Below are 17,753 nucleotides of genomic sequence, written 5' to 3'. Positions count from 1 at the left end.
ACGCATAGTGCGCCAGGGCGATCGTGGCGAGGGAGAGCGAGAGGCGCATGGTGGCTGCAAGATGCTTTGAGAGGCGCCAATTGCAAAGTGAGTACTGGAGGACGCACCAAGGTCCTGGGCGATGGCTAGATATGCGAGATGGCACGTTTGTATTTGGCTTGGGGCTAGGGCAGCGAGTGGTCGCGTCGAAGGACTTTGCCGCGTCCAGGCACGGGTTGTATGTAGCATACAAACATCAAATGAGTGGTATCTTGGAAGGTTGCGTATATGTTGCAGTGATCGGTATCTTTGTGCAGCCGATGCTTTCAAAGCGATGAGAAGCTCAATGTCGTCGGCGCGTGACCTCTGAGCCAAGGGATCCCCGTTGTCACCATGGATTGTGCTTCTACAGTCTGATCGGATACCGTCTCGTAGTACGTACTAGTGCGTACGAAGCTAGAGCTCATCTACTGAGCTCGCTAGGAGTTCAGACCAGACCTCGCGAAAGCGACATGACGTGAGGCTTCTGGCCCGGAGCACACTACGCAGTCACAAAAATGTATCAAGTTGGAGGCACATATATGCATCATGGAGCCAGCGTTTTATGTCAAGACTCGTCCTGGAAGCCACTGAAACAGTTCACCCGAGGTGCTAGTGGAAGGGGAAAACGATGCTGTCAATTTTACGGGGTTTTAGGTACGTATATCCCGTAGCAAGGGTCAATTAATATTTTGACACTTGCCCGTTCTAGGGTCGAAACTAATTGAGGACATCAAGGCTACACCAAGGTGGAATCCCGGCTCGGACCCCTTACCGTGGTGGACCCCGCTCGAAGGAGCTGCGCAGCAGTTATTACGTAAAATCACATGATAACTACCGTATACTCAGTAAATGACGGTAATTTTCGCGTCTCCGCTCGCTGCCCGATCTTTCCGGATACAGACAACATAATCCGGTTGAAACCGTTTTCGCGCGGAGCAGTGTGCAAGAAGTTGGCGACCGAGCACGAGATCCCGGGCAGCGTACGAAGATGGAGCTGGCGAAGGGAGGTTGACACAGCGTATGTGTGCATGCCGATCCTTCCTCAGCTGCAGGACACGACTTGGAAGACGACGGAGACGATGCTGCACTACTGCTCCTCGCGAAAGTACGGTCATGACGTCCATGGGGATACCCGATATGTGCTCATAGAACGCGATCTACGACGAGCTCGAGCGACAAGCGCGAGCAGGAGCGCGCTCAGGTGAAGACCAAGATGACCATGTACGAGTGATCTCCCCGAGATTCATGCACGAACCTGCGTTGTACGCGTAGGTTCATGACACGCTGCGCAAGAAGGTCGACTTGCATGGCGCCAGCTCCATAAAGATCCCCAATCCTCCATATATCGACCAAGCCGAGAAGATTGCCCCCCACATGGTCATGCATCATGTGGCGACTGCTCCAACGCCAACAAAGCTCACGTGAACTCAAAGGTACACTTCAGAGATGATATAGCGCGTCCCCATTATGGTACTCGTATTCCGTAGCTTGCTCGGGAGTAATGAAGCTTGATGAAGCAAGACCGACCATGTACGAAGTGCTCAAAGCGACGCTACATCAGAGCCGACAAGTCTCTTCTCCAAGGTACGCCAACATCACACCACCCGACAAGCAGAACCTTGGAGCACATGCATTCCGCGACCGGATAAGGTATTGTTTATCCGAATTGCTGGCGTATTCGGCTGACTTGCGTTGCACGGGGAAAGATACCATTGGGAGGACATGCCAAGCGCGACCGACGACGACGACTGGGCCCGCGCGGTAGTGGCCACAGACGTGCTCCGGAGCGGCAGCCTCCTTGCCAAGGCATTCCGTATGCGCGTCGCGGACGAGCCCGAGCTCGCCAAGCAAGGCGTCACAGACCGCCTGAGCGCGCTCACAAAAGAGGCCGCGCAGGCGCATGGCACGTTCGTTGGCGACGACCTCGAGCGCATCCGACTGTTCGTGTTTTCGAAGGAAGCAAATGCTGTGAAGAAGACGTTTGACGCGGCAATGCCATCCGCCGTGTTGCGCGAGCAGGCGCTGACCGCTACGACGACGCCGGCGCAAGTGCATCGCGTCAGCGACTTTCAGAAGCGCTACTACATGGAAAAGCACCTCGAGCTCGTCAAGAAATGTCTCGCAGCGTCAACGCCGAGTGCAACTGATGCCCGCGACGCGATGCCGTACGCCATCTCGGCCCATGCACCGACGGACCTTCCGGAGAAGCTCTTCTCGCTCGCGTCTGGACGCCTCCAGATCGAGATGCTCCAGTCGTTTCGTCTTCTCAACCCTGCGTTCTTCCAGAAAGGCATGCATATCTTGGTGCGCACGCTCCTCGATGGACCGCCGCTGGCCCTGCGCACGATTGCGCCTAAGACGGCAGAGGCAGCCATGCTCGACGACCTCTCGGCGATGGCCCGCTCGACGATGGACGGGTCCAGTGACGATGGCACGGAGGCTGCGCTCGCTCTCTTGTGCGCACTTGGCGCGGCGAGCGGCCGCGTTCGATACCTTCTCTCGGTCGCTATGGGGCTCTTGACTTGGACACCGCCGACTTTCCCATCCACAGCATTTGTTGCTGACGTTGACGCCGTCATTGCCCGCCTCGAAGCTTACTCGCTCCACTTTCCGATCGGTCTTGTCTCGACACAGAACGTCATGCGTCATTTCCAGGCGCCGGGCGAACGGGCGACGGCGCTGGCCACCGACGGGACTTTTCTATACATGTGGTGCGATGATCTGGTCAAGGTTGGGGCACTTACCTCGGTGCCGACGCCGTCGTCGAGCGTGCCCAACTCGTCTACATCCAGTCGGCGTTGCTCGTAGCTCTCGACATTGTGCAACCGGACGGCACGGCACGCTCGGTCCACTTGATGATGCAGCCCGATACGATGTGTGCCGAGGTCGTGTCGATCGATCGAGGCACCGCAACGATCTGTACGGACGGTGTCCATCTCTTTGTGGTTGAGTTGCACGAGGCAGCGGTGGCTGTGCACGAGCTTGTTTGTGCGGCGTCCGAGTGGGCCAGAGCGCCGCTTCCGGTGTTAGTGGCCACGGTCTCGATGTCGGCAGATGTACAAGCATTCTGGACATCGCCCGAGCCGTTTATGTGCGCCACGAATGGACACAATGTTGCGGCCTACCGTGTCGACGAAACGCGTCTCTGCTGCGCAACGATAGACTTGGCGACGGCACAAGCGACGGCTACGGTCGCTGTCTCGGCCGACTGCCCCGTCTCTGCGATCACTTTGGATTTGCGCAACAACATTCTCTGGACAGCTACCGGAAAGACGATCATGTGCCATCGCAACGACGGTCCTCGAGCCGAGATGCCGCCGGTGACCGACAAGGACGACGTCGTGACGCTTCTCGCCGCGACAGAGAGCTCTTGCATATCGGTGCTTGTCCGTCTCTTTGGCACGTGCAATCGAGTCGTCGACGCCTACTGGAGCGACGAGAGTGCGCTCTCGACTGCGCTTTTGGACGTGGCGTTTGCTGTGGACGTCTGCCCAAGTACGTTTGGCGACCTGATTTTTCTTGTCGAGAAGCTCACGAGTCACCCCGTCATCGCACCGTGGCAAGCGTTTGTCGTCGAAGTGAGTCTCAAGCTGCTCTCCATCAACACGGCTCAATGGAGCGCTGCGCCCGAGTCGATGCCAGACCACAGTGCGATCCGAGATGTCGTTCAGCGCAGTGGTCTGCGTGATGTCCTCGCCACGTTGTTTCAGGGCGAATCTACATTACCACGGCTCCGTGACGCCTCCCGTCGCCTCTACGTGCTCTCGATCGACATGTTGTATCCTTCGGTAGACGCGCAGTGGGCGTTGCTCGCAACTTGCGTCGCGACGAACGACTCGATCACGCTTCCGCTTGTGCGGCGCATGGCATCGCGGTCCAAAATGCAAGCGCTTGTCGCTGGCGAAATTTCACCGGCGCTTTGGAGCTCGATCGCGCAGCTTGTCAATGCTTCAGTGACCTTGACACTGGCCCAAATGGACGGCGACACGGCATCGGAGCGTGCCGTTCTCGGTGCCGCGCTTGTCTCTCTCGTCTCGACGCTGCTGGACGCGGTCGCAGCGACGTGCGAACGGCATTTATCGGCGACAGCGCACGTCATTGGTGTCGTCCTCGCCGCTTGCGACGCGCTGTGTGTACGTGTTGCCACGGCACCAACCGCTGCCTTCTTGCAGCTTCTCGAATCGAGCTTGCTCGGAGCGGTGGCACCAAAGTTGTTTGCAACTGTCGAGTATCTCGTGGCATCGTTGCCGGCGGCAACACCGGGTCTGAGCCATGTGGTCGCCGACTTTGTACCGGTGGCAATGGCGTTGCTCGAGCGCATGCAGCCGCTGTTTGGCGCTGTCGAACGCCGCGATACGTTTGTCGAGACAAAACACTGCGGGAGCACGGCCGTCGTGTTCGAGTCGGAGCACGAGTACCGCAACGACATGCACGAAATCAAGGAGCTACGTCTCGATGGCGCGCAGAGCATGACCATTACGTTTGACAGCCGGTGCCGCTCCGAGTACAACTACGATTACGTCGTCTTTTACACGGACAAGTCGTGCACGACGTTTTATGGCGAAGACAAGTACTCGGGTCGCGACAGCTCCTTCAACTGGCCCGGCGTCGGCAATTTGCCGCCGCTTGTCATTCCGGCCGACCATTGCTTTGTGCTATTTCACTCGGACGGCTCCAACACGGACTGGGGCTACAAGTTCACGGCCACGGCCAACGTGACGGAGAACAGCCGTTCGTTCGAGATGCACTGGCTTACGAGCCTGGAGCAGTGTGTATTGGATGCGCTTCATAGCATCGTCACGCTCGAGGCAGCGTGGTGTCCCGTGGCGCCGTCCGAGACTGCACTACACCGTGTGCTCGAGTCGGATCTGTTGCATGGCGGCATGTCAGCGCGACCCACCGACAGCAACGACGACGGCGTGGTGCAATTCCTGCACCAGCTCATCGACGCAACCGACGACGATGACGACATGCCCAGTGCTGCTCGCGTGGCCCAGCTCCTCAAAGCCAAGACGCCCCAAGACCAAGGCACCGTGCCGCACATCAACCGTGCTGTCCGAGCGGTCGCCGCGGCCATTCTGCACCACAATATGTGGGGCGTCGATGCCTATGCGCTTGGCCAGGGCCTCCGAAGTGATGCAAGCCCGTCGCTATTACGCGCATGGAAGAATGCGCAAAAGATGCGCAACTGGTTTGATATCGGTGACGCGCAGCGCCCACTGCACTCCGTGCCAACGTCGACGCCGACGTTGCAGCGCCAGCCGTCGGCGTTTGCTGGCGCATCTGAGGCCGCGCTGCGGACGCTGTGTGCCAACGTCGAGGCGCGTGCGCGCTTCCTCCTCGCGCTCGGGCCTGCGTCGTTTAGCCTGGCAGCTGCTAACGACCCAAACGAAGCGACCAAGCGCTGGCAACTTCTTGCCAAGTACGGCGTTGCGCTCCAGAAGAGCGAAGACCCGGCCTCGATCGTCGCAAAGTGGCACACGCTCGTCGACGAAGTGGAGGCCGCAACGCAGCTGCAGCAGTTGATGCTGTATCGCAAAAGCTCGGCGGGTCGCACCGATGGCCGCCACGCCAAGACCATGACGGAGCTTGTTCTCGAGTTTGTGCAGAGCGACGTTGATGTTGTCGCGCTTCGGGCGGTCATTGAGATGCGCAACCAACGCGCGTCGCTTCGACGCCGTAGTCTGAACATTGTGGCGACAACGATGGCGACGACGACAAACTCCCGCTTGTGTCACGTGGTACTATCCCGCTGGGCGTCGTCGCTTCGGGGGCTCGATCAACGGCACGTGCACGTGCTCGACCACTTGGCAGGGTGCGGTGCCGACGCACGCAGTGCCGTCGAGGAGGCCTACGCCTCTCTGCTCGCACCGCTCCAGTGCCTCCTTGCATGTGACGACCCTCTCGTACAACTGAGCGCGCTGCAGTGCCTTGCGCAGGACTTTGCGTTCCGCGATGGCGACATGCTCGTCGCTAGCCGTGTCGTGCCCGCTGTGTTTTCGTTGCTGCAGACGCCGACGTCAGACGTCCGTGCGGCGGCGCAGGCCGTGGTCCGCATTCTTCTCGAGCGTTTTGTACAAGTCGACAAGCGCGGTGGCATCCAAGCTCACATTGCGGCGTGTGTGGCAGACTACACGGTGGCGTTGACGACGGTGCCGGCCTGCCGCTATCTTCCGAGTCATGCCCCGGGGCAAAGTGTGGTGACGCCGACACCGGTGCCCAACGTCGGGTTTTGGATGATGGTCCCCGAGATACCATCCGTTCGACTTCATGAAGGTGACCTGGTCAAGCACGGACCGCAATGGCGCGATGCAGCACCCGACAACGCGGCCATCGGTGTCGTCACGAGTATCTTCAACGATGTGAATGTGGCGGTGCGCTGGCTGCCGCGCGTCGGCGTGAAGGAGGTCCACGGGTGCCACGTCTACGACGTCGGTGCCAAGACCTTTGAGATCGTCCCACTGCGCTTCGACGCCAGCGGCCAGATTTTGTTAAAGGCGCACGTCCTCGGCGACTCGTGGCTGCACCGGCTTCTCGGCTTGTCATTGACGCAGACCTACCACCTGGACGTGGCACTCGCCGACGGCACGGCAGCAGCAGTGCACCTCCAAACACCGGCGCCGTTGGTGCTGGGTGCGTGGCACCATGTCGGCATCGCGGCTACGGACGCGGAATCCAACTATGCATTGTACGTCGACGGAGCACCGGTGCTAGCGTTACCGCTCAGTCTGCATCTGCAACATCAAGTGCGCAACGAAGCACGTCTTGTCGAATCGCTGCATCCGTCGGTCGTCAAGGGCTGGCAGTACTTTACGGTGGACATTGACGGTGCCAGTGCGCTCCAGGTGGCATTTGACGCGCAAACAACCACCGGCGGCGACGACGACGACGCGTGCTACGTGGTTTTTTACCACGATGACTCGCATACAAGTACGTGGGGGGATGCACGGTATACGTCCAAGAACAACCTGCCCGGCGTCGATGGCAACAGGTACGACGACTACTGCTACGTATTTGTGACGGTGAAAGCCATTCTAGTCCACTTGACATTGCGGCTGGCACCTTTGTACTGGGCTACTACACTAGCGAAGCGAGTGCCGACCTTTGGGTACCTCTTCAACGGCATTCCACCGCTTACCGCACGCTTGCTATAGGGTTTTCGACTGTGGGTCTATGACACCGATGTGTTGGTGCGCGCGTCGCCAGTCTCGCGTCTCTATGTGGGCGAGCCACCGGGGCGCGTCGGCGCCGAGAAGGCGGCAGGGTGCTACGTGCACGATTTGGACATTACGTGGCGGCCGACGCCCGAGGCTGTTGGCATAGCGCGTGCGGCGCTGCCAGACCCCGCGACGACGACGCTACACGATGCACCGTGGCACGTTCTTGGATGCGTTTTGGCGTCCGTGCACGGGCCGCCCGATGTTGCGCGCCAGGTGCTGACGCCAGCAACGTTTCAACATCTGGTCGAGTGTGCATTTGCATCGGCACACCCTGTCGAGTTTCGGTGTGCGGCGACGTACGTCGCTGCCCAGAGCCTCGTGCTGCACCCGCGCAGCGGTGTTGCAACGGCACTGCTGCAAGAGTACGTTGATCGTGCAATGCAGTTTCTGATCGAGGACGCCAACCCGTGGGCACCGCCGGGTGGCGTCACGATGGCGCCGGCGCATGCAAGTCTTGTCGGTGCTGCGTATGCAGCGTTTGTGCGGGCTGCATCGACGCACCCGAACGTCGCGTCGTCGATAGAGGCGAAACTCAAAATCAGCTTGCGGCTTGAGCACGGAGTCGGGTGTGCCCTTGCCGCCGCGTGGGTTCTCGGTGGCGACTACGACCATGCCCACGTCGGTACGCGCATCCAGACACTCGACAAGCGGGACAACCCCGAAGGTACGATCGAGGGCGGCTACATCGTCAGCATCGACGTCGTTGGCGACGAGCGCGTCGCCCGGGTGCTCTTTGATTTGGACCCAACCCGCATCGAGTCGCTGCGCCTCGATGCTCTGCGCCTAGACCCGGCGCCACCGGCCTACGTCGACGTCGCTCAGCGGCTCGTTAGCGCTTGCGCGCCCGAAATTCTCGGCGCAATCGAGGCGGCGACGCATTCAGCGTCTCCATGCATGATGGACGTGCGGGCGCGGCTGCTCAAGGTGCTCGGTCGGCTCTGTAAAACTTCGGCCGCCGTGGCTTTGCTCTTGCCGCCGCTGCTTTGTCTTGCCAAAGCCACGCCGTCCGGGTCCTCGATTGCTGTCAAGCCCGCTTGCAAGGTGCTTGAATCGACGCACCCGTACAAAGACTCGATCGACATCTACGAAACTGTGTCATTCCCCGGCGCCACCAGCTGCCGAATCACCTTTGACGCTGCGTCCCGCACCGAGAAGGACTGCGACTATATGACGTTTTACAAGGACAATGACAAGCGGGACGAGTTCTGGGGCCTCGAACGCTACTCGGGTCGCGACGACACGGTGTGTTTTCCCGGTGTTGGGGACGAAGCGCCGCTCGTCATCCCCGCGAGCCATTTTACGTACTACTGGCACACGGACAGCTCGAACAACGACTGGGGCTGGCGCTTCACAGTGCAGGCCATCTTTGAGCCCGTGGCCCCTTCGTCGCTGACAATTCCACAGCTCAACCAGCGGCTTTGCCACCTCTCTGAGATGCTGCTGGAGCTCCCACCGCATGTTGACACCCACGACGACGCCGTGACATTGACTGCCGTCCCATCCACGGTAGCCCCGAGCGTACACGGCGACGTGGAGATCTCTGCCGTCTACTTCGGCGAGAGCTGCTCCAACGACTGGGTCGTCGTCGCTAGCAAAGACGTCGATGTACTGACGGCCCCGAATGCGACGTCGATCACCGGAATCCTTCACCATGGTACGACCGTGCACGCGCTCGATGTCTCGGGCGAGTGGGTGCGCATTGCAGCGCGTGACGATACCAACCTCGCCGGCTGGATGCTACGACATGTCGATGGCGAACGAACGTTGGCTCAACCGACAATGTACGCCCCACTCGAGCATGGTCTCGTGTTCATCGGAGCCCCTGAAAGTAACGAGGCGCCGGTGTCACCCGAGCTCGACGCTGGAGACGCTGTCCGTGCCGTTGAGTCTCACTTTGACGTGTCGACGATCTACGCCGTTGAGACCCGGCGACCGCACGATCTCATGCGCGACCTCCTAGAGAGCTTGGGTGTGCAGTACGCTCGGGCTTGTCTGCATGCGTACGTGGCGTCGGAACGAACAGATGCGCTCCCTGTCGATATCCTTCTCGGTCTTGCCGACCTCGTCGTCAACAGCGAGTCGCCAACGTCGGCGCTCAGTACGCTCGTGCAACGCCTCATCGCTGCCGACGGTGCCTTTGGTGAGGCCGTCGCGGCGGCGTGCACCCGTGCGATCGCGCGGGACCTCGCGGCGCTGCCCAAACAGCCGCGCGTACGTCGCGTCGAGAGCCTTCTGCCCAACTACCATGAGCGCATCTGCTTTCCCGGCACGTCGACGATCCGAATCGAGTTTGACGCAGCGACGCACTGCCCCGACGACGGCGGCGTTGTCTTTATCGGTCGTGACGGCGCGATCCCCGATGGACCGTATCATGGGTCGGCGGACGGCGACAACTGGCCCGGCGTCGGCAGCAAGCCGCCGTTGCTGTTTGCGTCCGACACGATCCACGCGTTCTTTCGTTCGGACGACGAGAGCTCCGAGGCGTTGGTTGCGTTCACAGCGTACGACAATGCCGCCGGCGCCACGGTGACCGAGGACGTCGATGCCCTTCTTTCGTCGCTGCGGCTACACATGTGGGTCCTCTTGCAAGTCGGCTGCGCGCATTTACCTAACATGACGCCGCTGCTGGACGCCACTTGTCAATTGTACCAAGCGGCGCCTGTGCGCCTGCAGTTGCAAGTGCTCGAGCTGTGGTCCACTTGGCTTCAAAACGACGCAACCCGAGTGTTTGAGCAGCTACCGCCGATGCACGTCCACCGATTCCTCGCCTTTCTCAAGACAAAGCTTTGGGCGCAGCACAAACTGGAGGAAGCGCACACGACCAAGTCGCCCTTGCTGCGTCGGCTCTTCCAGTGCGTCGTCGACGCCGACGAGCACCTCGAGTTGTACCTCTTGTCCCTGGCAGCGGGTCCATCAGCGACGTGGGCAGGTGCAACGACCGACGTTGTTTTGACTGACGACGGGGCCTGCGTCCAAAAGGTAGCGGCCAGCAGCGCGCCAACGATCGTGCGCTCCGCATCGGGGGCTGCCGCCGGGCTCAACGTTTGGGACATCCTCGTCGTCTCGGCGCAAGAGCACGTCGTTGTCGGCCTCGTCACGGACGGCGAGACGACGCTGCTGCACGTATGGCCGACCGACGCAGTGGCCTTGCGCACGAACGACATTGCGACCGTCGAACTCGATTTGAAACGACGGGAAGTGCGGTATTTGCGCAACGGTGCCCTTGTATGCGCTCGCCACGTAGAAGCGGGGCGGATGTACTACCCAGCCGTCCAACTGGTGGATGCAGAGGACACGGTCGCCCTTCAAACGTCGCAGCCGCTGCAGTGGCTACGTTTCGTGCAAGCGATCAACCCGCCATGGTATCAACGCGCTGTCGCGTCGCTTGGGCTGCTCGAATGCTTCCACCGACGCACTGATGCCTCAAGTCGCTTTAGTACCGAGATACCAGATTCCGTGGTCTTGGCCACCGTGGTGCGTGGTGCTGACTGGGCCTACGACAACGAAGATGGCGGTGTTGGCAACGTTGGTATCGTGATCACAAAGGAGCCGTGGTGCGGTCAGCCCGATGCAGCCGTACGCGTGCAGTGGCTTCACGACAAGTCGACGGCACTCTACCGGTTCGGGTACCGTGGTCTCTACGACGTGCTGCCTGCAGCGGTGTTTTCGCCATCGACGCAGTCGCGCACTGAAAATCCTCATGGCTTTGTCGCCCTCGACGGACCGGTGCACGTGACGATTCCAAACTTGCCATCGATTCACGGCGACTGGACGATCCAGCTCTGGTTCCGTCGTGAAGGCTTGTTTGCTGAGACTCAAGTCCTTCTTCACGTGGCAACAGACGCCAACTGGTGGCTGCGGCTGGCGCTCGACTCGAAGCGCCGCCTGCAGCTGGTCGTGCACGCCGGTCAACCGCAGCAAATTACGTGTCCCCGGGTGCTGGCTCTCGACGCCTGGACGCGAGTAGATGTCTGCGCCTTTGGCTCGGGAATTGCGTTCCACGTGAACGGAGACCTTGTACACCACGACCGTCTGGGCGCCAAGGTGCAGTGCGCGCCTGCGACTTCGACGACGCTGCACCTCGGCGCCAGCGACGAAGATGGCAGCAAGCCATGGCGCGGTCAACTTTCGCATGTCCGGTTCTGGGATGCTCCGATGCACATGCAGCAATACTATGCCGATGTGCTCAAGCGGCAGTACAACTCGGTCGACGTCGGGGAACCGGCGACGTTCGAAAAACTGTCTTTGGTGGCAGCTACGGTAGGACATTATGTATTCCTCGACCATGCTCATGCCGACTCTGTAGGCGCCGAAGGAGTTTTCTGACGGCACAAGAGCGCTACTCACGTCGTACCAAGCCTTTACGTACGTCAATCGCCACGGTGACTTTGCGAGCCTGCGCCCGCAAGGTATCGGTGTCTTGGCACCGAGCTGTGCACACGGCAAGGTCTACTACGAGCTCACGCTGCTGCGTTCCACGTGCCTTCAGCTCGGCTGGTCGTTTGGGGACTGCGCGATTGCGTCGCGCGACATGGGCATTGGCGACTGCGGTCGGTCGTTTGGGGTCGACCTGTGCCGCCAAGCCATGTGGCACGACGAAAAGACGACGATCTCGGAAGCCATTTGGCAGCCCGGTGACGTTTTTGGCTGTCTTCTCGACTGGCACGCCGGCGTCATGTCGTTTTCTCTTAATGGCCGCGTCCTCACCAACGTTCGCTTTCAGTGCACCAGTGCGACGCTGACGCCCATGTCCCCAAAGGATGGTACCGCCAGCAGCCAGTGGAGTCGAGACGGCGATGCCGACGATGACGACAATGGTGACGATGGTGACGACGAAGTCTCTTGCGCGGATGACGAAGAGAGTGACGACAGCGACAGCCACAGTAGCCCCTCGAAGGCGTCTGATGCCGAGCACGCGACGACTTCTGCGGACACTCCACCGCTGGTGTCCAGCGCGATGCCCGAAACGGCGACCGCCGAAGCGACGCCCGACAACAGTGCGACGGACGACGAGCGCCCCGGAAGCGCGTGGCTGCGGCATGGTGGGATCTTTCCGTCGGGGTCGTTCTTGACAGGCGACGGTGCAATCTGGAACCTCGGCCAACGGCCTTTCCACCACCTCCCCGATGGCTACGTCTCGGTGCTCGAAGCCGCGGGTGTCCCGTGCAACGCCGCGGTGCAATTTGAGATCTTTGATTTCGAAGAAAATGGCTGGCAGCCGGTCGCGTACCGTCATGGCGTGCACGACGTGGCGCCGCGACTGCTCGGCGCGTGGATTGAAGTCGCCGGCACCGAGTGTACTGTGCCCGACACGTCGCGCTTCGAGCGGCACGGTGCTACACTTTCTACGCCGCCGTGGTCGACCAGCAGCCCACAGGTGTCGCTCTCACGCCCCCCACTTTCTTGTTCTGCGCGGTTCCAGTCGTCCAGCGTGGCCATGTCGGCGGTTCACGCCAAAGAGAACGAAGAGCTCGTGCGCTACATCAACAACGTCTGCAGCGCGCGCTCATTGACGTCCGAGGCGCTCTTTGCGCTGTCGTGGGCCGACGTGGCGCCAGAAGAAACGGCGCTTGTCCGATGGCCGCTGCTCGCCAAACTGCACGATGTGCCGTCGACCGAGCCAACTTCGCTCTCGGCGCGCTTTGCCTTGCTAGTGGCATTGAACAAGGTCATGCTCGGGCTCCTACAGTACGTCGATCTCGTGGTCGACGATGGCCCGCGGACGTTGGTGTCGCGCCTCACGGCTGCCCGCGGTCTTCTCTTCCACGTACTCAAGCGCGAGCTCTGGGACGTGCAGGTGACGGCGACCGGTGTCTCGTCGACGGAGCGCCTGCTGACGCTCAACCGCCCCAAGGCGACGCGTGGGCGACTTGCATCGCACGGGACAAACCCGTTTGCTCTTTTTGCGCAAGCTTACCGCGTCTTGAGTTTATGGGACGCGACGTGCTATCGGTCAACGGGCAACTTGTACAAGGTGACGTTCCTCGGCGAGAACGCCGTCGACGGTGGCGGTCCGTACCGCGAGACGTTTACTGAGTTTTGCGCCGAGTTGCAGAGCCCCCAGTTGCCGCTTCTTCTCCCGACATCGAACGGCCAACACAATGTCGGGCATTGCCGTGACGCCTACGTCTTGCACCCGCAGGCGCATGTCCAGCACACTTCGATGCTCGTTTTTCTCGGCAAGCTTCTCGGTGTGGCCATTCGCACCAAGGATTGCCTCAGCTTGACGCTGTCCCAAGTCATTTGGAAGCTTCTTGTCCGCGACGTTGTGACGGTCGAGGACCTCGAAGCCGTCGACGCGCTCATTGTCAACTCGATGCGGGCGCTGCGGACAATCGACACGACCGGTGTCACGGCAGCGCAGTTTGCCGACGTCATTGATGAGACGTTTACAACGCTGTCGACCGACAACCGTACGGTGGCCCTCCGCCCGCACGGCGACACGATCGCAGTGACGTTTGAGAACCGATGCGAGTTTGCCGATGCCGTTGAACAGTTTCGGTTGCACGAGTTTGATGCAGCGGTGGCGTGCGTCCGGCGCGGCCTCGGCATGGTCGTGCCGTTGCGGTACCTCCGGCTTTTCACGTGGCGCGAGCTCGAAAGTCTTGTGTGTGGGTCGCCGGACGTTGACATTGACTTGCTTCAGCAGTGTACCGAGTACAGCTCGTGCAGTGCGTCGGATATGCATGTCACTTGGTTTTGGGACGTTCTCCGGGCGTACAGCCACGACGCCCGGCGCGCGTTTCTGCGGTTTGTCTGGGGCCGGTCGCGGCTACCGCGGACGTTGCCCGAGTTTCAAGCCGGTCAGCAGTTTAAGCTCACGGCGTTTGATCGGCGGCCCGCCGACAGCTACATGCCCGTGTCGCACACGTGCTTCTTCTCGCTCGAGCTGCCACGCTACTCGAGCCACGCCATCTTGGAGGCCCGCTTGACGTACGCGATTTACAACTGCCAAGCCATTGACGGGGACGGGGACACGATGGCGGCCAACCAACTCGGCTGGGAAGATTAACCGATTCATGCATATCTACGTTACCTCACTGTGGCCACATTTTGTCATTGGGCCAGAATACTGTGTGTTGAATCTATCACAGTATATTCTAGACGCGCTGCTTGCGGCCATGACGTTACCTGGAGATGAAGACCACCCGGTTTCATGACGTGGCAGCCTCTCGATGCAGCGTATCTTGGATCCCCGATCGTGTTGAACAGAGAGCTTCAGCTACTAGCAAAGATTCGAGCGAATATGACTGTACATTGACGATGATATTCGCTACTCGTAGTAGTACTCACGAAAAGAAGAAAGGACAACATGGCGCACGGACAGCGGTGCGCGAGAGACAGGATATCCGCCGCTTACAAGGCCTGGCCAGAGATGGAGTTGTAGCCGCGGCGCTGACGCGTCGTGAAGAAGCCGACGAGGAACATGACGCCGACGCCGCCCGAGGCCGCGGCCGCGAGCGCATACGACTTGTTGCTGGCGAGCATGGTCATGAACGAGATGCTGGACGTGGTCGAGTAGTCGGGGTAGTTGCCGTCGATGTTGTTGGCGTTGGCATACTCCTGGCACGTCACGCCGCCGTTGAGCGACGGCTGCGTGATCTCACCCGAGACGGGGTCGATAACGCAGTCGACGGCGCACGTCTTTTGCTCTTCGACCAAGCACTCGTCGTTGCGGCCGCCGTTTTGCGCCGGGTACTGGATGTTGATGGTGCGGCGCGAGAAGCCCTGCGCGCCGCAGTCCGACCACGCACCCCAGGTGTCACCGGGCATGCAGTCGACGACGCACGTGTCGTGTTTGGAGAGGTCATCACACTTGCGGCCGCCGTTGAGCGGCAGCGTAAGGATCGAGCGGGTCGAGACGACCTTGCCCGCGAGTTCGCCCTGCACGTTGCACTCGCCGGCGCTCCAGTCCGAGAGGACGCAGTCGACGGCGCACGTGTCTTGCACGACGAGGTTGCACGTGAGGCCGTTCTGGGGCGGGTACAAGTACGTCGCCGTGCCGGTGCGGAGACCCGTCGTCGCGTCACACTCCGAGTACGTATAGTCCGAGACGATGTCGGCGCACGCGCCGCAGCCCTGGTAGTCGACGAGCGTGCCGCACTCGGCGCCGCTGTTGTGCGATTGCTGCAAAACCGAGCGCGTGCGTGTCTGCTGCTGCGTCTTCAAGTCGCACGCGCTCCACTCGGACCAGTCGCTGACGACGCAGTCGACGTCGCAGTCGGTGTAGCGCTCGAGGTCGTCGGGGCAGCTCGCGCCGCCGTTGCACTGCTGGGTCGTGATGGTGCGGGTCGAGCGCTGCGTGCCGGCGCGGGTACCGCTGAGAATGCACGCATCGGGGACGCTCCAGTCGCTGACTGCGCAGTTCTGCGTGCACGTGGGGTCGGTGTCCGTGAGCTGGCAAGTGCCGCCGTTGATGGCCGGCGCGATTTCCGTTCGTGTGCGGCTGCACGTGCACGAGTCGTCCGGCGCGCTCCACGGGGTCCACTCGCTCGCCATGCACGTGACGGCGCACGCCTGGTTCTCCTGCGTCGGCGGGCACTGGTTGCCGCCGTTTTGCATCGGGATCTGAACCTTGCGGTTGTGGACCTGGAGTCCCGTGCATTCGTCGCACTCGCTCCACTCGCCCCAGTTGTCCATGACGCAGTCCACGGCACAGTCGCGCTCTTCGCTCGTCGAGCACGGCGCCTGGTCGGCCGACGGCGGGTTCACGATCGCACGCGACCGCGTCTGCTTGGCCGTTGTCTGGTCGCACCTCGCCCACTCGGCCCACGGATTGTGGGCATGGTCGCAGATCTCTTGGCAGCTGCGCGTCTCGGACGTCGGGCCCGCGCCCTGGCCGCCGTTGCACGCCGCGCTCACAATGTCGCGGGTGCGCGTTTGGTGGGCCGTATCGTCGCACACACTCCAGTCGCTCCACGGACCCGTGACGGCGTCGAGCGTGCACGGCTCCGTCCGGTAGAGGTTGCAGGCCTTGCTCGCGTCGCGGATCGGGTACAGCATGGTCGTCTCGCTGATCAGCGTGCACGATTCGGGTGAGCACGTGCCCTGCGTCCACGCGCCCGTCTCACACGGCTCGGGGCACACGTCGTCGGTGCAGCGGCAGTCGCGCGTCTGCTGGAGATCGCCGCAGTCGGCGCCGCCGTTCTTGGGGTTTACGTCGATCGAGCGCGAGCGCGTCGACTCGCCCGTCGCCGGGTTGCAGACCCAGTCCGACCACGCGCCGACCTTGCAGTCGACGGTGCACGGCTCCGACTTGGTCAAGACCGTGTCGTGGGCGACCGAGTCGCACGGCTTGCCGCAGTTGACTTCCTTCCGGAGCACTTCGCGCGTGAACGTTTGGGTCCCCGTCGTCGCGTCGCACGTGCCCGACGGCGTCCATTCGCCAAGCTCGCAGTCGAGGTCGCACGCCTGCGTGTCGACGGTCGCACACTGGTTCTGGCGCAACGCCACCGTGAGACGCACAAAGTTGGCGTCGACCGGCACATTGCGCGTGCGAGAGTACGTGCCCGTGGCGGAGTCACAAGTCGAGTACGGTCCCCACGCGACGCTGCCGCACGCCGGGTTGCAGTCCTGCGTCTGGAGCGGCGGGCACGATTCGCCTTGGTTGCGCGGGTACTGCAAGACGGTGAACGACCGCGACTGCGTCGCCGACGTCCCGCTGCACTCGGTCCACTCCTCCCAGTTGCCGTCGCAGTCGATGTCGCAATCGCGCGTTTCGGTGGATGGGCCCCAGAGCGTCGGGCAATCCTTGCCGCCGTTGAGCGCCGGCGTCGTCTCGGTGCGCGACCGCACTTGCGTGCCCGTCGTGGCATCGCACGTCGACCACTCGGTAAAGTCCGAGTAGAGGCAATCTTGGGGACACAAGGTGCCTTGGCACTCCTGCTTGTCCTGCTGGATCTCGCAGCCGTTCGTCACGGCGTTCTTCTGGCCAATGCCGTTGAGGTACCGCACCTGCTCGCCGGTGCCGCACTCGGCCGAGCAGTTGCTCCACGGCGACCAGTGCTTCTCGTCACCGTAGAGCTTGGAGCAGATCGGCGGCATGTAGCCTTCGAGCTTGGCGATCAACACCGGGTCCGAGATGCCTCGGAGTTGGCTTGGGTCGTACGCCGCCGCCGACGCATAGTGCGCCAGGGCGATCGTGGCGAGGGAGAGCGAGAGGCGCATGGTGGCTGCAAGATGCTTTGAGAGGCGCCAATTGCAAAGTGAGTACTGGAGGACGCACCAAGGTCCTGGGCGATGGCTAGATATGCGAGATGGCACGTTTGTATTTGGCTTGGGGCTAGGGCAGCGAGTGGTCGCGTCGAAGGTTTAGCGAGGTGTTGGGGGCGCCAACCGTGACCAGTGATACTCGCATCAAGAGAGCGGTATCTTGGAGGGTTTTGCAAAACAGATCCCGGTTACGTCTTTTGCGATGACCCGCGCAAGCTGGTCCCATGACTGCTGGTGCACCCCACACGCTTCTCGCTTGCTGAGCAAATTTTACAAAGTCCACCATCTTTCGGCCTCGTT

The 17,753-nt window shown here is 61.4% G+C and overlaps 2 protein-coding genes across 2 annotated transcripts; one reads left to right on the top strand and one right to left on the bottom strand.

Moving 5' to 3' along the window:
* Nucleotides 1-1,317: 1,317 nt before the first annotated feature.
* Nucleotides 1,318-14,505, top strand: SDRG_14987 (hypothetical protein). The gene is made up of 6 exons (XM_008621149.1): nt 1,318-1,454; nt 1,509-1,671; nt 1,728-7,012; nt 7,060-7,129; nt 7,176-11,501; nt 11,548-14,505. The coding sequence occupies exons 3-6, from the start codon at nt 2,877-2,879 to the stop codon at nt 14,251-14,253; spliced, it is 11,238 nt and encodes a 3,745-aa protein (XP_008619371.1). The 5' UTR covers nt 1,318-1,454; nt 1,509-1,671; nt 1,728-2,876; the 3' UTR covers nt 14,254-14,505.
* Nucleotides 14,477-17,544, bottom strand: SDRG_14986 (hypothetical protein). The gene has a single exon (XM_008621148.1). The coding sequence runs from the start codon at nt 17,406-17,408 to the stop codon at nt 14,598-14,600; it is 2,811 nt and encodes a 936-aa protein (XP_008619370.1). The 5' UTR covers nt 17,409-17,544; the 3' UTR covers nt 14,477-14,597.
* Between the last annotated feature and the right edge of the window lie 209 nt (nt 17,545-17,753).

Source organism: Saprolegnia diclina, assembly GCF_000281045.1.
Source record: "Saprolegnia diclina VS20 unplaced genomic scaffold supercont1.82, whole genome shotgun sequence".
Classification (NCBI taxonomy): Eukaryota; Oomycota; class Saprolegniomycetes; order Saprolegniales; family Saprolegniaceae; genus Saprolegnia; species Saprolegnia diclina.
Note: the sequence above shows the minus strand (reverse complement) of the source record. Positions and strands in the feature narration are given on the sequence as shown.

What these genes read in the sequence shown, in the direction of transcription:
- SDRG_14987 (XM_008621149.1), top strand. Translation starts at nt 2,877, where the DNA reads ATGATGCAGCCCGATACGATGTGTGCCGAGGTCGTGTCGATCGATCGA. An exon ending in CCCGGCGTCGATGGCAACAG is followed by an intron (nt 7,013 to 7,059) that starts GTACGACGACTA and finishes AAGCCATTCTAG; the next exon opens with TCCACTTGACATTGCGGCTG. An exon ending in TGTCTTTGGTGGCAGCTACG is followed by an intron (nt 11,502 to 11,547) that starts GTAGGACATTAT and finishes CCGACTCTGTAG; the next exon opens with GCGCCGAAGGAGTTTTCTGA.
- SDRG_14986 (XM_008621148.1), bottom strand. Translation starts at nt 17,408, where the DNA reads ATGCGCCTCTCGCTCTCCCTCGCCACGATCGCCCTGGCGCACTATGCG.